General features: G+C 42.7%; 1 protein-coding gene across 8 annotated transcripts in view; it reads left to right on the top strand.

Moving 5' to 3' along the window:
• GTF2I (general transcription factor IIi) overlaps positions 1-16,250 on the top strand; it is a 101,017-nt gene that overhangs the window by 70,050 nt on the left and 14,717 nt on the right. For all 8 annotated transcript variants that reach the window (XM_073884203.1, XM_025864765.2, XM_073884201.1 and 5 more), the window contains 8 exons: positions 1,276-1,334; positions 2,323-2,394; positions 7,907-8,090; positions 9,231-9,289; positions 12,151-12,222; positions 13,263-13,446; positions 14,091-14,149; positions 14,537-14,611. In XM_073884203.1, coding sequence (XP_073740304.1) covers positions 1,276-1,334; positions 2,323-2,394; positions 7,907-8,090; positions 9,231-9,289; positions 12,151-12,222; positions 13,263-13,446; positions 14,091-14,149; positions 14,537-14,611 — 764 coding nt within the window. The remainder of the gene's footprint in view (positions 1-1,275; positions 1,335-2,322; positions 2,395-7,906; positions 8,091-9,230; positions 9,290-12,150; positions 12,223-13,262; positions 13,447-14,090; positions 14,150-14,536; positions 14,612-16,250) is intronic.

Consider the following 16,250-nt stretch of genomic DNA (forward strand, 5'->3'; position numbering starts at 1 on the left):
AAGTTTGTTTTAAGAAAACTTTTTTGCACTGTCATTTTATTAAATTGTGCTTTTAATATTAGAGGTTTTTAATTCATTTTTAAATAGCAAAATAAGTATAGAATTTTATAGATTTGTTATATTTATGTAGAATTTTAATATATAGAATTATATTTATACTGAGTTTATTATATATAGTATTGCTAGTATTTGCTAACCTTCAAGTGTATAAAACTGTGTTTGGATGCTTAAATGTTAATGCAAGTACACCATGGGATACGTTGTGCCATGCACATCCTGTTTCAAGTCCTTTCAATATACTTAGTTATAGTTAACAGCAAGCCCTCTTCTGCATCGAGAGGAACTTTTTTTTACATTATTTATTTATTTGAGAGAGAGAGCGAGGGAGCACAAAGCAGGGGAGAACGGCCGAGGGAGAGGGAGAAGCAGGCTCCCTCCGGATCATGACCTGAACCGAAGGCAGACACTTAACTAAGCCACCTAGGCGCCCCTTGAGGGGGGACTTCTAAAGCCTTTCTCTAATGGTTAAGGTGGTTCGTTTTGATGTATGTATTTTGTTATGTATTTTGTTTTAGAAGGGTAATTCTGTAGAGTTTAGCCAATGTTTTATTTCTCACTCACTAATATTATTTGAATATTATATATAACCATTGATTCAATCCTATGCTAGTTTCCAACATTTCTGAAATGGGTCATTCTTGTCTCTGACCCAATCCCCACCCCTACCAGCAACCCCTGACTTTAGGTAATTACATCAAAAAGGAATGATGAGCTGTATAAGTTAGATTGTGAAAATTCTGTTATCTAGAAATTATATTTTCTGGGCAGTTTTGTATTACAAAATAAACATGTAATCTGTCTTACAGATGTGTTAGTATTGAAATATATTTAGGATTTTTATAACCAGTTTATAGATGTGTTGAAGTGAGGTAGTCTTGAGTATAATGTAAAATTAAAGGATCTCATTAAAAAGTTCTGTGGCTCTCTTCTTTTGGTGTTACACTTTTATGAGGTATCTTTGGGTTGCAAAGTGAACTCTTACCGTGAAGGACACATGTTCCAAGATGCACCTTATGAAACAATTTGCAATTACCATTTGGTTTTATTATTCTCTGGAAATCTCCAGAAATGAGGATTTAATTGTGCTCAAGAGTTCAGATTGTCTCTTCTTTTTAAAACTAGTCTTCACAACAGAGTATCTAATAAGTACTAGTAGTTGCTACTTTTGCTAACTTGTTACCTGGTAAATACTTAATACTTTTTCTCACCTTGCAGACATGAACTTCTGAATTCAACACGTGAAGACTTACAGCTTGATAAACCAGCTTCAGGAGGTACGTCTCCAGTCTTATTTCAAACTGTGTGTCATAGTGGGGTCCTTGGCTGGCTCAGTTGGTAGAGCACGCAACTCTTGATCTCAGGGTCGTTAGTTCAAGTCCCTCGTGGCCATAGAGGTTACTTTAAAAAAAAATGTGTCAAATCAGAATATTATATACAAGAAATACACAATGTTGAAATAATATTCTCTGCTCTCTAGAAGAATAAACTCATGTTCTTCCTAATAATCCATTATAAATAAGTGCAGACATCACACTGCTGGGTAGAATGAGAGAACCAAGCTCGTTCTACTTCTGAGACACAAAGTCTGTTATCTGTCACGGTGAATCAGTGTGTTAACCCACATCTGCATTAGTCAACTGAATCATCCCTCATCATTATCCACAGGACATAAAAGGGCTTCTTAGAGCACAGAGCCGTGGGTATCATCACTTGTTTGTGAGACGTGTTTCAGGGAAATACAGTTGTGACTTGTTCTCTTACTTCACCTGGCTAGGCTCTAGAGGGCTGCGGGGTGGGGTTAGAAAATGGAAATCCTATCACTCTGAGTTGGTGTGATGAAGGCTCGCCGGCATTATCCTATCCCTAAATTTACTGTTGTGGAGCTCACCTGCAGGCTACTATTCAGTGAACTGAACTCTGCTCTTTCCGAGCTATGATCATGACACTTGAGAGTACCTGTGAAATTACTCAGTTATTAATTTCCACTTTGTCATTGTTTCATTTGTTCTTTTTATTCGGTGTCAGCAATGTTTTTAAGAAACACATTCTGAAATCTTAGAAATAATCTTAGAACAGGAGCGCCTGGCTGGCTCAGTCGGTGGAGGGTGTGACTCTTGACCTCTCAGGGTCGTGTGTTCAAGCCCCATGTTGGGTGTAGAGATTACTTAAATAAATAAACTTTAAAAAAATTCATTACTTAATTGACATAGTTTAGTAATGCCACCAGTTTGAGGACATTTATATGTTTATTATTCTTAACAGTGAAGGAAGAGTGGTATGCCAGAATCACTAAATTGCGAAAAATGGTGGATCAGCTTTTCTGCAAAAAATTTGGTAAGTGTGATTTCCCCCACGACTAAAGTATATTACAGAATAAGTTTCCCAAATTTTGCTTTAAGAAAGTAAATACACTGAAATGATTCACCTCATTTTTCCCCCTTTTAAAAAAGAATCAATTAATTAACATATAATTAAGAAGAGTTCAGTGATTCATAGTTGCATATAACACCCAGTGCTCAATACATCATGTGCCTCCTTAATGCCCATCACAGTTACCCCATACCCCCATCCCTTCCACTCCACACACCCTCCCCTCCAGCAACCCTCTTGTTTGTTTCCTATGATTAAGAGTCTTTTATGGTTTGTTTCCCTCTCTGATTTTGTCTTACTTAATTTTTCCCCCCTGTCCCCTATGATCCTATTTTGTTTCTTAAATTCCACACATGAGTGAGATCATACAGTTGTCTTTCTCAGATTGATTTATTTCACTCAGCACAATATCCTCTAGTTCCATCCACGTCAGTTTCAAATGGCAAGATTTCAAATTTTTTGATGGCTGAGTAATATTCCATTGTGTGTGTGTGTGTGTGTGTGTGTGTGTGTGTGTGTGTGTGTGTGTGTGTGTGTGTGTACCACATCTTTATTCATCCGTTGATGGACGTCTTGGCTCTTTCCACAGTTTGGCTATTGTGGACATTGCTGCTATGAACATTGGGGTGCACGTACCCCTTCAGATCCCTACATTTGTATCTTTGTGGTAAATACCCAGTAGTGCAATTGCTGGATTGTATGGTAGCTCTATTTTCAACTGTTTGAGGAACCTCCATACTGTTTTCCAGAGGGGTTGCACCAGCTTGCATTCCCACCGACAGTGTAGGAGGGTTCCCCTTTCTCCGCATCCTCGCCAACATTTCTTGTTTCCTGACTTGTTCATTTCAGCCCTTCTGACCGGTGTGTCACCTCCAGTTTTCTTTCATTGGTGAATATACATATGTTAATCCTGGAGAGTTTTAGACCCATACGGGGGTGGGGTGGGGCGGGGAGCTCTGCAGTGGAAGCCCGAGTTCTCTTCCTGAGTAACTCTGGCCCAGTGTCGCTGGTACAGCGTCGTGCCCCTCGCAGTCCAGGAGTCCTTTGTCTTTGGCCCCTTCCGCAGCACTTGGTGTGCCTCTCTGTAGGAGCAGGCCTAGGTCACAGTCTGTCCCTGAGGGCTGGTTATCCAAAAACGCGGTGGGCCTCACACTGTTCTCTTCCTCCCTGGCCTTGCCGGCTCCCATCCCTGAACACTTGACCGTACTTGGGTTTGGTTTGTCACCGCGGCATCTTTTGTTACCCTGGGCCACTCTCCCCTGCTTTGTCCTGCCTTCAGCAGGGCTGTGTTTCTTCTTTCTCTTGTTTTCATTGTTTTAAACCATTTATATGGACAGTTACGAACCTGGGTGACTTTTGGTTTCTTCCCGTGTCCCTGGTTGTCGTTTTTGTTCTTGATGGTTCCTTTAGTTCAGCCTGTCCAGCTTGAAGTGCTGCCTGACAGCTTGGTCCTGAGTCCTTTGTCTCCTCCCCTGCTGTGCTCTCTCGGCAGCTGGTCCCTCCCATCTCCCATTGTGAACATAGCGGAATCTCTATTTCCTGAGGGCATTTACATTTAAGTTTCGAGCCCTGGAGACTCCCATTTGACATCAGAACTTTATTTTTTTCCCCCACCTGTTTGGTACGTCTGCAGGCTTCACTTTGTCCCCCTCTGCACCATGTTCCTTTCCCCCCTCATCTGGGGGGCACCACCCTCTCCTCCATTGTCCCAGCCAGAGCACCGGGAGTCACCCTGGATTTCTCGATTCTCACAAGGCCTCCTGCTGACCGCACTTGGAGCTCAGCCCAAATCCCTGTCCTTCTTGCTCCCGTCTCTCACAGCACAGAGCCAGTGCCGCAAAGCAGCTAGGTTTTAATCTCATTAAAAACATAAAATGGAGGCAGGTCCCTTTTCTGTCTTCTGTTCCATGGCCTCCCTTTGTTCTTGGAATTAACCCCACAATCCCTGGTCATAGCCACCCGGCCTTTCTTCTGATATCACCTCCTGGAGTGTCCCACTGGCTCACCTCGTTCTGGCTGTAATGACCGTCTACTTGTCCTTTAAGTTTCGAAGGTCATGCCCTCCTGGGGAGTGTTGCCCTGCTGGGACCTCAGATGTTTTTGTGCCTCTCCTTTTCATTTACATCTTAATTTAAATGTGGCCGCATTGGCCTGGTTTCACTGGGGTACCCATCTACCACACACCATTAAGCACATCCGGTCTCATTCCCATTTTTGTTCCTCGAACCACTAATGGTGGTCTTCTGCCTCCCACTACAACACTGTAGGTAATGACAGCCAAGATCTCGTGTGTCTTGTCTACTGCTAGAACCGTGCTTAGTGCTGGAGTAGGTACTGACCAAATACTTCCTGAAGAGACCAGTGTCACGGACCTGTGTGCTAAAGCCTCCAGAAATCACTGAGCCTTTCAGTCAGGTAGTGTACATTGGACTTCGTTAAATTATGTCACCAAGAAGAAGACCAGAGGACGTCCCAGAGCGCCCCAGCTGCCCTGCATGGGGAAGGCTGCGGTGGAGGGCAGCGTGGCTGGCTGGCACAGAGAGTCCCAAGGACTGCAGCGGTTCTCACTGTTCTGCGAGAGAAACCATTTGAGTTTTACCACAAAAAGCCAAGTCTCCTGGGTGATGATTCTTACTTGCCCTGCGGTTTCCAGGAGGGGTGTACAGCAGTGGGTGTTAAAGACCTAATAAAACCAGCTCTTAGGGATATCTTAGGTGGCAGCTGCGAACTTAGGTCACTGACTAGATGTTGTTTATCTCTACTCTTGACCTGGGACTTGAAGGCATTGGGGAGAAGTCTGAATTTTAAGTTTTTTCTCCTAATCCCTGTCCTTGACTACCCAATGTGAATTCAGGACCTTAGTGACAAATTCTCTCCTCTTAGTACGTCTGGTTGGAAATTAGCTAGTGAGCAATAAACTAAAGCATCTTCCCCACTTTAAAGATCATTTTATTTCCAAGGCATTTAGTAACATGAATCAGGTGAAGAAGGCCACCATAGTGTCATTAGAGTCCAGGAGTATCTGCATGAACAGGTTTAAACTTTGCCCTCACGTGTAGTTCTGGAAGTTGAGCTTGGGAAAACAGTCGGCCAAACCTGTTACCACCACTGATGCTTGCCAAGCAAGCTGACTTTGGCCTTGCGGAAAGAAGAGGCTGTTGACAAGCCCATGTACTCACTCACACAAAAAGGAGCCAATGGGAAATATTCTGGCTTGGTGTCAGAGCTAAGAAAATAGGTAAGAGCTTACATGTTGCTACATTATAAACAATAAAAGTCTGGTTCTTTGTTTTTGCTCATGGCCTTAGGTTAGTCCAGGACTGTAGGTAATGTAAAGAGGATTGCTTTTTTCTCTAAGGTTCCTGAAAGGGAAAGAGGAAAGCTTACGTTTTCTATAAGTGTCAAACATTGTAAGTCTAGAAGGTTCCACTGCTTTGGCAGAATAGTCAGTTTGAGGCCTTGGGCATCCGTGGACACCTGGGCGCCAGGTGCTGAGAACATAGCAGAGCAGAAGGCAGTGGGACTCCCCCAGACACGGGGGGAAAGGTACATAGTACACAAGAGGTGTTACGTGGTCTGGGGACATGAGGGGAATAGGGAGCCAGGCAGATTGTTGTTTTCTCCAGAGGAAGCCTCACTGGTGACCAGCTAATGCAGTTGGCCTTCCCCCTTTCCCATAACTTCTGCTCTTTCTGTCTCTACTCCAGCAGTTGATTCCTTTTTATTTCATAGGAATTTCATTAGAATTATGACTGTATTCTTTTTTGCTCTATTTCCCGGGAGTAGTTACTATTCTATTACATATCATATTTTATCTCCCAGGTGTGGTGTGAAAGGCTCTACCACATTTCTTGAGGGAGTGTTTCTTTTAACAGTAATGATCTTTATTATACAGTGTGTGGTTTTTTCTTTCTTTCTTTCTTTCTTTCTTTTTTATTTAGGATTTTATTTATTTGACAGAGAGAGACATAGGGAGAGAGGGAACACAAGCAGGGGAAGTGGAAGTGGGAGAGGGAGAAGCAGGCTTCCTGCTGAGCAGGGAGCCCAACACAGGGCTCAATCCCAGGACCCTGGGATCATGACCTGAGCCAAAGGCAGACGCTTAACGACTGAGCCACTCAGGCGCCCCCTGTGTGTGGTTTTCAAATATACATTCTTTACTTACAGCAAAGAGATCCTGGGACACCTGGGTGGCTCAGTCAGTTACGTGTCTGCCTTCGGCTCAGGTCATGATCCAGGGTCCTGGGATCGAGCCCCGCATCGGGCTCCTTGCTCTGTGGGAAGCCTGCTTCTCCCTCTGCCTGCCACTCCCCCGCTTGTGTTCCCTCTCTCTCTCTGTGTCTCTCTCTGACAAATAAATAAATAAAACCTTTTAAAAGAGAGAGACACAGAGAGAGATCCTATACTTGGGCCCTTCAGATTTGGTGCTAATGAAATTAGGAAGAAGTTAGATGGAGGGCCTTGAATATTATTAGACCTCTGTTCGAGTGTGGTTTCAGAGCAGAAATTAGATATTTCATGTTTACACTTTGAAATTCTAATTCTCCACCTATTCAGAACTAGAAAAGCAGTGCAGTGCATTCCCATGTACCCATTTTTCAGAATCAGTGATCATTAAGATTTTTCCACACTGTTCATCTTTTCCTCTTTTTTCCCTTGGTAGGCCTATTATAAAGCACATCACAGGCACGGCATCATTTATGTTGTGTTCACTGCTCCTTTGTGAATAGTGCTTTCACTTTCTTACACGAGCACCATGTCGTCACGCCTGACACAATTAACCATTCCTTTGTACCCACTCTTGGCCAGTCTGTGAGTTTCCTCGTTCATCTGAAAAGTACCTTTAAAGGTTTGCTTTGAATCTCGGTCTAAACAACACTCATGCATTAGCATTGGTTGTTATGCTTCTTTTAATCTAAACCAGTCTCTGCTTGCTGTTTTTATTTCCCATTCCATGCATTCTTTGCAGAAGTTATTTCCTTTTAAAATGCCACACTCATGTAGTTTTAAGGGGTAAAGAACATTCATCTCATGGTTGCGATATAAGTAAAAAATAGAGCCTGCAGTAACTTTGTGTGTGGGACCCGGCTATAGGATTATCACACTCAGAGCGCACGCAGCAGAAGTCGGCCTCCAGATGATTGAAAAAGTAGTATCTAAGTTACATTCTTTATTCACTATGGTAGTTCTCTTATCCTTTTATTTCTTCCCAAAGATACTGAAAAATCTCTTACAGGATTTTCAAGCTATTAAGATGGTCTTCGAATCCAGAAACTTGCCTCCACCAGAAGTTACCTCTTAATCATGGGCCATTCATACTTCCTTTTGCTGTACTGAACCTGTTTCCACAGTTAGTGTGTGTGTTTACAGAGTTTACTTTGCTTTTCAAAAAGTTGACCACTACCTTGCTTTGGATTGTACTAAACTGTGATTTCTTCAGAAGCTTATTCTCCTGAATTGCTTTTCCTTTGTAAAGCTGAAGCCTTGGGGAGCACGGAGGCCAAGGCTGTACCTTACCAGAAATTTGAGGCACATCCTAATGATCTCTATGTGGAAGGACTACCTGAAAACATTCCTTTTAGAAGTCCCTCATGGTATGGCATCCCGAGGCTGGAGAAGATCATACAAGTGGGCAATCGAATTAAATTTGTTATTAAAAGGTAAGATTATAAAATCTTCCAGAAACAAATGTAATGCTTTCCTTAATAGAGATTAATTTCATTCAAGTGGGTCTTTTGTTCCCCTCTCCATTGGACTTTCCATATTTAAAATTGAATTGTATTACAGTTAGGTTCATTTATTGAGTGAATGTTTATTTAGTATTAGGTACCAGATAGACAGAACTGGGTCCAACAGGAACCCTGTCTTGGGAGGCTTATTATAGAGGTAAATGCAATAAGGTGCTACTGGGTGCTTTGAGGGAGAAGGTGAGGATGGCAGGTGGATGGGTCAGCTGTGCATAGAGTAGTGGAAAGGGGCTTCAAATACAGGAAATAGTAAAAGTAGACGAAGGAGTCACATAACTGCACCATTCTGTGTGGAAGGAGTGATGCCCCGTGGGTATGGGAAGCCAGGCAGATGTGGGCATGTGGAGGAAGGCCTTTGGTCCTGTATTATCAATGGAGTAATTAAAAGGTTTTAAAGCCAGTTCCTTTGAAAAAGAACTTGGAGGGATGCCTGGCTGGCTCAGTCGGTATGGCGTGCAACTCTTGAGTTCAGGTTTGTGAGTTCAAGCCCCATGTTGGGCGTAGAGCTTACTTTAAAAAAAATGATAATAATTTGGATTTACATTTTAAAAGGATTCTTTTGGCTTGAGTTTGAAGGATAGTGGTGATTTGGGGGCAGGGAGAAAGTGCAGAAGGCCTGGCTTTAATACAGAAGGGTGCAGTAGGGGTAGAATGTGTAGCTCTGGCTGATTCACTGGGGCTTGTGTGTTTGTGTGGTCACTGGGTCTCATTGTATACGGGAGAGAGGGATCTTTAGGAGGACACAGCTAGATACTTCTGACCGTACCGTGGTGGAGCTCATATGAGGTTTTAGAAACAGGTGAACTGTTGCGGGTGAAACAACTGTTTTGCACACTTGAGCTTCAAAGAAGCCTTTGAGGACATATAGGTCCTAACTGGAATCTGTGAAAATGGCTCTTTTCAAAATAATCGAGTCCTCCAACTGATCCCCCCCCCCACTGGAAATGAGGTCGAAATGAACCATAGTGGCCCTCACTGACAGTTCACAGCTGTGTGGGGAAGGCCCCAGGCCTTCCTGCATGCTCTGTTACTCACCTCACCGTGTTTTTACAGACCGGAACTTCTGACCCACAGTACTACTGAAGTCACTCAGCCAAGAACGAATACACCAGGTAAGATAGTTGTGAATTCCTTTCTAGAAGCTCAGATGAGTGTTTTTAAGGAGTTTGACAATCTTTTAAAATGATGGAGCTCATCTTTTCTCCCTTTCCTCCAAAAATCGTTTGTGGACGCTCAAGACAGGCACTCCTTCATGTATCAGTACACACCCAGGTGGTTTTGGGAAAGCTCAGGCTTTGAACTTAGATCAGTGGTATTGGGTAGAAATGTGTCATTTTTAATATTCTGGTAGCCAAATCTGTGTTTCAACCTGTGATCAAAATAAACACATGATGAGGTAAAACTGTTGCATATTTTACACTTAGAGTACATCTCATGTCAATGAAGCACATTTCAAGTGTTCAGTTGCCACATGTGGCTGATGTGGCAGACCATGCAGATTCAGACCTTAATCTTTCTTCACACGGCCCCTGTTCTTTTAATGACAAACACTGCAGTTCCAACAGCTGCACTGACCTCAGAGCCCAATAGAGCCTGGAGGCTGCAGTCTCGGTTGTGTGTGAATGAATGGTTTTATTTTCTTCATCTGAACTCTACGTCTGCCTTTATTTCTTTGCCATCTTTTTGTTTACTGTGCATAGTGGCAGAAAAAGTGACCACAGCTTGCGTATCTTCTACAGCGTTAAAGACTTCTGTTGCCAAGGACTAGGGGGCATTTCTGAATTCACTCGGTTCGTTGTTCTTACAAATACTGCGGCAAAATGGTATACAAGATGTCTGTACTAAATACTGATCCTTCAGCACTGAGGGTACCTGCAGGCTGCTGATGAAGGTCAGCCAGGATGCTGGAGAGATTGTAAAATTGTTTGTGTTGATAGTGGCATGCGAAATGGTTGAGAAACACCATACAAGGGAAACCGAATTCTCCTGTGCCAGGAATCCTGCTGGGGAGACGGTGTGATCAGTGAGCATCAGAACCCACACGACAACCTCCTCAGCATGCTTTTGATTTAGGCAAAGAAACAGAGCATTAGTGATGAACAGAAGATTGGGGATGACGTAGACTTTGCTGACGGAAGTAATGGAAAGAGAAATATTCCTGAAGGTAGAACTGGGTTAACCTGGATTAGTGTGACTATGATGAAAGTCTCTGTTCAAGTCTTCATTTCTCAAGAGAGACAGCAAATTCCAGGTTGTGATTAATGTGATTGCTGGTTAATAATTCTGATGGTGACTGCAAATGTGGGAATGGTAAGGCTGTGCCCAGCACCGTAGGTTCAGGGATCCCATCGTCAGCTGTACTTGATCTGTTGTCCTCTAGCATAGATACTTGAAAAGCCTGTCATCAGAAGAAAAGTCTCAGTGCTCTGAATCATTAACAGTACTTAGCCTTCCACCATTCCTAGGAGACCTTGGCAAGAATTAAAGTCGTCATTCTTCATTCCGGCAAAAACGTTCATCTGGTCTGCCTGTAAACCAGGCATCCGTTTTTTGCTCGGGCAATTCAAGTCAGACTGCGTGACAAGAGTTAGTCACGCCATTAGAAAGGTCTACTTAATTCTTGGCGTGACATGAGATTTGATAAAAGTTGTATGCTTAAACACACTGTGGGGGCACTTTGCCCTCAATTTTGTAACAGATACACATGTATCACGTGTGAGAAATTCCTGGAGTTAACCAGGTGATTGAGCTTTGAAGGGGCAGAACAGGGAGGGTTACTTGCTTCCTGGGAGGAGTAGTGCAGAGATCTTTGCCAGCAGAGGAGGTGTAGGGTGAGGCAGAAACTGGACAAGTGAACAGAAACTCTTGACCTTGGAGAAGAAGAGTCTTGATGTTTTTTAGTAATAATTTTTGGTTTGTACCAGACTTCTTCCTCTGGCTGAACGGTTGAGCCACACCATATGAAACCCTTGAGACGGTAGGTTTTCTTTTAAAGTAAGAGTTTTAAAGTACTTCTACAGTAAACATAAACAGTGTATTACGAGGTTTTCCCAGGCCACTGACCTTTAGCATTATTTCCAGAACTTTCCCAGCATTTCCCGCTGCCTCTGTCCACAGACACAGGCGACTTCCACCCTGAATGTGATCCCTGTGCTCGACCCTACCCTCTTTCTCGCTCGTTCTCTCTCTTGCTTACTCTCTCCTCTCCTCTCTTTGTCCAGCCCCTCCCATCACCCTCCATTGCTTCTCTCCATCCACAGCTCCACCAAACAAGCCCTGAGTGTCTGTTAGTAAGTGACATCCTACGTGTCTTCTGCAATGGCTTATTTTCCCTTCATTTACAAGGGGATGGTTGCTGTCTTGTGAATAAGGGGAAGGAAATAAGCCAGAATATAGATGAGAGGAGTGTTAAGTCACATCTCCATAATCCGTTCAGCATGTATCTCACCCATGTGTGTCTGCGAATTAGTGAAATTTCGCTTTCTGTGGATTTCAAGCCACACATTGGTTTGATAAGACAAGGAATGCCTGTACAGAAAGCAGATACAGTCAGAGCTGTTCTGTGAAGGCGTGGGCTGCCCGGGCCCTTGCACGGCTGATCCTCCCTGCCCTGACAGGATCCTGTGGTGCTCCTCCAAGGAAGAGCCCTTGAAAACCACTCGTTTAGAGCATTCTTAAGAACAAGTTCTTTATTTACAGTGTAAACTGAAATTTGAATTCTGTCTTCCTCAAGTTCTGATGTTTGACAGGTGCAGGGAATCCTTCTTTTCCTTAAGACCCAGAGGTTTTGTTTCTGAACAAAATCAAATTCAGAGCATCACTGGACTGTACACCTGAAACTAATACAGTGTTGTATGTCAGATAGATCTGAATCTTCTAAAAAAGAACATAACCAGGAAGAACGACATCCAACCTAGTTTTGTGACAGCACCAAGAAGGAACGTTGTTAATTACATTTATTTTTGCTTTCTAGTCAAAGAAGACTGGAATGTCAGAATTACCAAGCTACGGAAGCAAGTGGAAGAGATTTTTAATTTGAAATTTGGTAAGTAAAACCCAGTGATTCTGTCTTAGTTTAGAAACCTAAATGAAAGGCAGAGTTCTGAATAAATTATAGCAGTTCAGGACCTACGGAAGGAAGGTCCCAGAAACTGGGTTTTCGTTTATTTCTGCTACTAAATTTGCTACCTAACCTGAGCAAGTTACTTTATTTCTCTCAGATTCGGTTTTCTGGTATGTCCAAATGGGAGAGGAAGGGAGGAGTTGGGGGAAGGCTCAGTCCCACTGTCTGCACTTCGAATCTGGCTAACACCGCACATACAGCAAATAGGTTTCATCGTTTGTTTCAACGTAGATTTGTTGACAGCGGTTTCCTGGAGCGCTGTCTTGAGGAGGATTCTGAGGAGATTGATTCAGCAAGAGTGTTTCAGTTGATTGGGTGTGTCTGTCATGGAGAAGGAAGTAAGGAGTGGGAGTGATAGCAGTACCCCCGGGGCCTTCCCATCCATCATTATTAAAAGGTGTTAATGTTTTGTGTCCCGGATCGGGAATCTTCCATCTCTGCCTCTGCTCTCTCTAACTTGATGAGTTCCGCTTAGGTGCACCATATGCACTTTGTATCTATCAATAGCAAACTTGTCTCTGTCAGTTTGCTGTGGCCCATAGTTCATTTCTTCCCAGAGCACAGAGATCATTTTGACTAATAATGGAACTATCCTTTTCATTTGTTGAAGTGTTAAAATGTTCTTTTTTCAAAATACTTATTTTTTAGGCCCATTCTTCAGTTTTGCACAATATACTACGCAAAATGCTTCCAATAATTGAGTGGAGACTCCCCTTAAAAAAAATAACTAAGTGGAGATTGCTAGATGGTAGGGAGTCTTTGCATAACACATTTGAGAATGCCCGGATGTTAGCTCGACTTACTGTGGTGATCATTTTGCAGTTTGTACAAATACCAAATCATTATGCCTGAAACTAATATAATGTTTTATGTTAGCTATACCTTGATAAAATGAAAAAATTTTTTAAAAAGAATGTCCGTAACATTTTACCTTCCATACGTTATGTTCTCTTAACTTGCAGCTCAAGCTCTTGGACTCACAGAGGCAGTAAAAGTTCCATACCCTGTGTTTGAATCAAACCCCGAGTTCCTTTATGTAGAAGGCTTGCCAGAAGGAATTCCCTTCCGCAGCCCTACCTGGTTTGGAATCCCACGACTTGAAAGGATTGTCCGTGGGAGTAATAAAATCAAGTTTGTTGTTAAAAAGTAAGTTCAATTTGCCCATATAGTCATTTTTGGAATCAGAACAGTAAAGTTCTATTTCCATTTGAAGTTTTTCCTAGCTGCGGGCAACGGCTAAGTTTTTGTCATCTGGATTGGAACGTGCAGCTCTGAGCTGCATCCCTGGCCCGGCCCTTGCCTTGGCTTATCCTTGAACCCGTGTAGGTTTTCTTCCGTACAAGGAGAAGGGGGACACCTTCCTCGCCGGGGTGGTGTTCAACTTGGTGTCACAGACACTGTGTTGACTCTTAGCATTCCTTAGTACTTGAATGGAGAATGAAGACGTGGATTTGTATCTGCTCCAGTGTTGCTGAGGCAGCTCGTGGGCAGCTGAGTTTCCATGCTGTGTGTCTTACTTAGACGTCTGCAAGATTTCCATACTTGCGGAAATTAGTGTCCGTTAATTTTCATTTCATGGAAGAAGTCATTTACTCTTCACAAAATCATGTAGCAGATCACGGTGGGAGGGAAAAGTGAGGGTTGTTTCTGTCTGTAATGACAGAATGCATTGTCACATTACAGAATGATGGCCTTCATGAAAAAAAAAAAAACTGGTCATGATAATGTTTACTAGCTGTGAAGACCAGTAGTATGCTGGCTATTCTAATATTTCTTGGTTTTCTCTCCAGACCTGAACTAGTTATTTCCTACCTGCCTCCTGGAATGGCTAGTAAAATAAACACTAAAGGTAAGAGATCATATATACTCTGTTATACCTCCATGCAGTAAAACATTCTTTATTGACATTACCTAAATCATACTGAATCATGCGCTAGCGTCTTTTGGGGGCTTTCGGTTTGTTTCTTTGCTTTTTAAGGTATTTTATGTAATGGACTCCCCCCTCCCCTTTAAAAACATTTCCATTAAAAATTTCCTGCTTGCCATCCTCCTTCATTCCTGTTTCCACAGTTTTGTGGAGTCTCAGGAAGAGGATTACATTACCAGTTTACTTCTTCAGGTTTCTTTGAAAAGATCCAAACTGTATGAATTTTAATACTCTGCTTTTATAAAGCATCCCCTTCTGGGTCCCCCCGCCCCCCCAATATACAAAAGTGATCATGTTCTTACTTTATAGCCTTGCAGTCGCCCAAAAGACCACGGAGCCCTGGGAGTAATTCAAAAGTTCCTGAAATTGAGGTCACTGTGGAAGGTAAGGCCACTCTGGGGCAGGTTTCTGATGATTCTCCAGTTCACTAAGTATATCCATTAATTCTTCAGTTTACTGTTTGTTTTTATGCAAATGAATTTTTACAAAACCGGGCTTACCCATGAAGAGCTACCTGTGATAAAGCTAAATACCTGAATCGTTCTGATTGAAATTTTCATAGTAGTCTACATGGTGTTTCTAGAGCACATTGTAATCTTGCAAGGAGATCCCTAAAATGCTTTTATTGCCTGCAATAAAGTAAGGTTGCAGAGAGAAACATGTGGGATTCTTTTCTCTCCTTTTCTCCTTTTTTTTTTGAGTGGAGGGCACAGAGGGAGAGAGAGAATCCCAAGCAGGCTCCATGCCCAGTGTGGGGCTTGAACTCAGAACGCTGAGATCAAGATTTGGACGCTTGACCAACTGAACCACCCAGGCACACACGCACACGCACACGCACACACACCCCCACACCCACACCCACCCCGGCTTTTGGGCATTGGCGAGGGAGGGAGAGAAATCTTAAGCAGACCATACCCAGTGCGGATCCGATGTGGAGCCCGATCCCACAACTCTGAGATCAGGCTTACTCTTGATCTCAGGGTCGTGAGTTCAAGTCCCATGTTGGGTGTGGGGCCTGCTTAAAAAAATAAGTATAAGTAAACTCTTAGTTATCAACTAGATGTTAAGAAAATAGAGAAACGAAGGGTTCATGTAGTATGTTAATGTGATTAGGTTTATAGAAGTAAGGTTACCAGGTAGAAATTAGAATTATACTCTGTTGTAAACAACTGATTTTACAAAGAGGGAGATGCCTGTTTTTCTACATAAAAGAAATTCTGAAGGTAAGTTATCCTTTAGTAGCTCAAAAATTATGAGACTGCCTTCTGGGTTTCCTCTTGTCCTTTCTTTCACGGATACAGGAAGACCGATTGAGCGCCAGGTTCACGTGTACATGTAGAAGGCAAGACGTAGAGGAGATGGAGTACCAGACCTGCCTGGACCCGTTGTCCGCAAAAGCAAGAAGCATTCTAGAATTCCCTCGCAGATTGATTCTTAGGTCTCTTGGTTGGGCGGGAAGAATTTAAAACAAAATAATGCACAGGCTCTGGTGCTAACATGTTTGGATTTTTAAGTCTAGGCTCCATCATTCGTCATGTAGGCCAATTAACTTAAAATCTGTGCTTCAGTTAGTACACCTGTAAAATGGTAATAAGAATGGTACTTAACTCATATGCTGTTTTTTAAGTTGAGATAGAATTCACCATTTTATTTTTTTAATTCACTGCTTAAAATACACAATTCAGTATATTCATAAGGTTGTGCAACTGTCAGGCCAGTCAAACTCCAGAACCTTTTCATCACCCAGGAAAAAGCCCCAATACATATAGCAGTTGCTCCCCATCTCCCCTTCCCTGCAGCCTCTGCGCACCATTCATAAACTTTTTTGTCTCTGGATAAGCCTATTTTCTACATTTCATGTGTAAGTGGAAGGACACAGTGGGTGATCCTTTGTGACTGGCTTCTTTCACTTGGTGGAATGTTTTCCAGGTTCATCTGTCTTGGAGCTTGTCCCAGTACTGCAGTCCTTCCCTTCTGTCCATTTTTTAAGATTTGTGGTTAAATATACATAACAAAGATTGGC

Source organism: Callorhinus ursinus, unplaced genomic scaffold, assembly GCF_003265705.2.
Source record: "Callorhinus ursinus isolate GAN/ISIS: 27379988/994484 unplaced genomic scaffold, GSC_fseal_2.0 scaffold55, whole genome shotgun sequence".
NCBI lineage: Eukaryota > Metazoa > Chordata > Mammalia > Carnivora > Otariidae > Callorhinus > Callorhinus ursinus.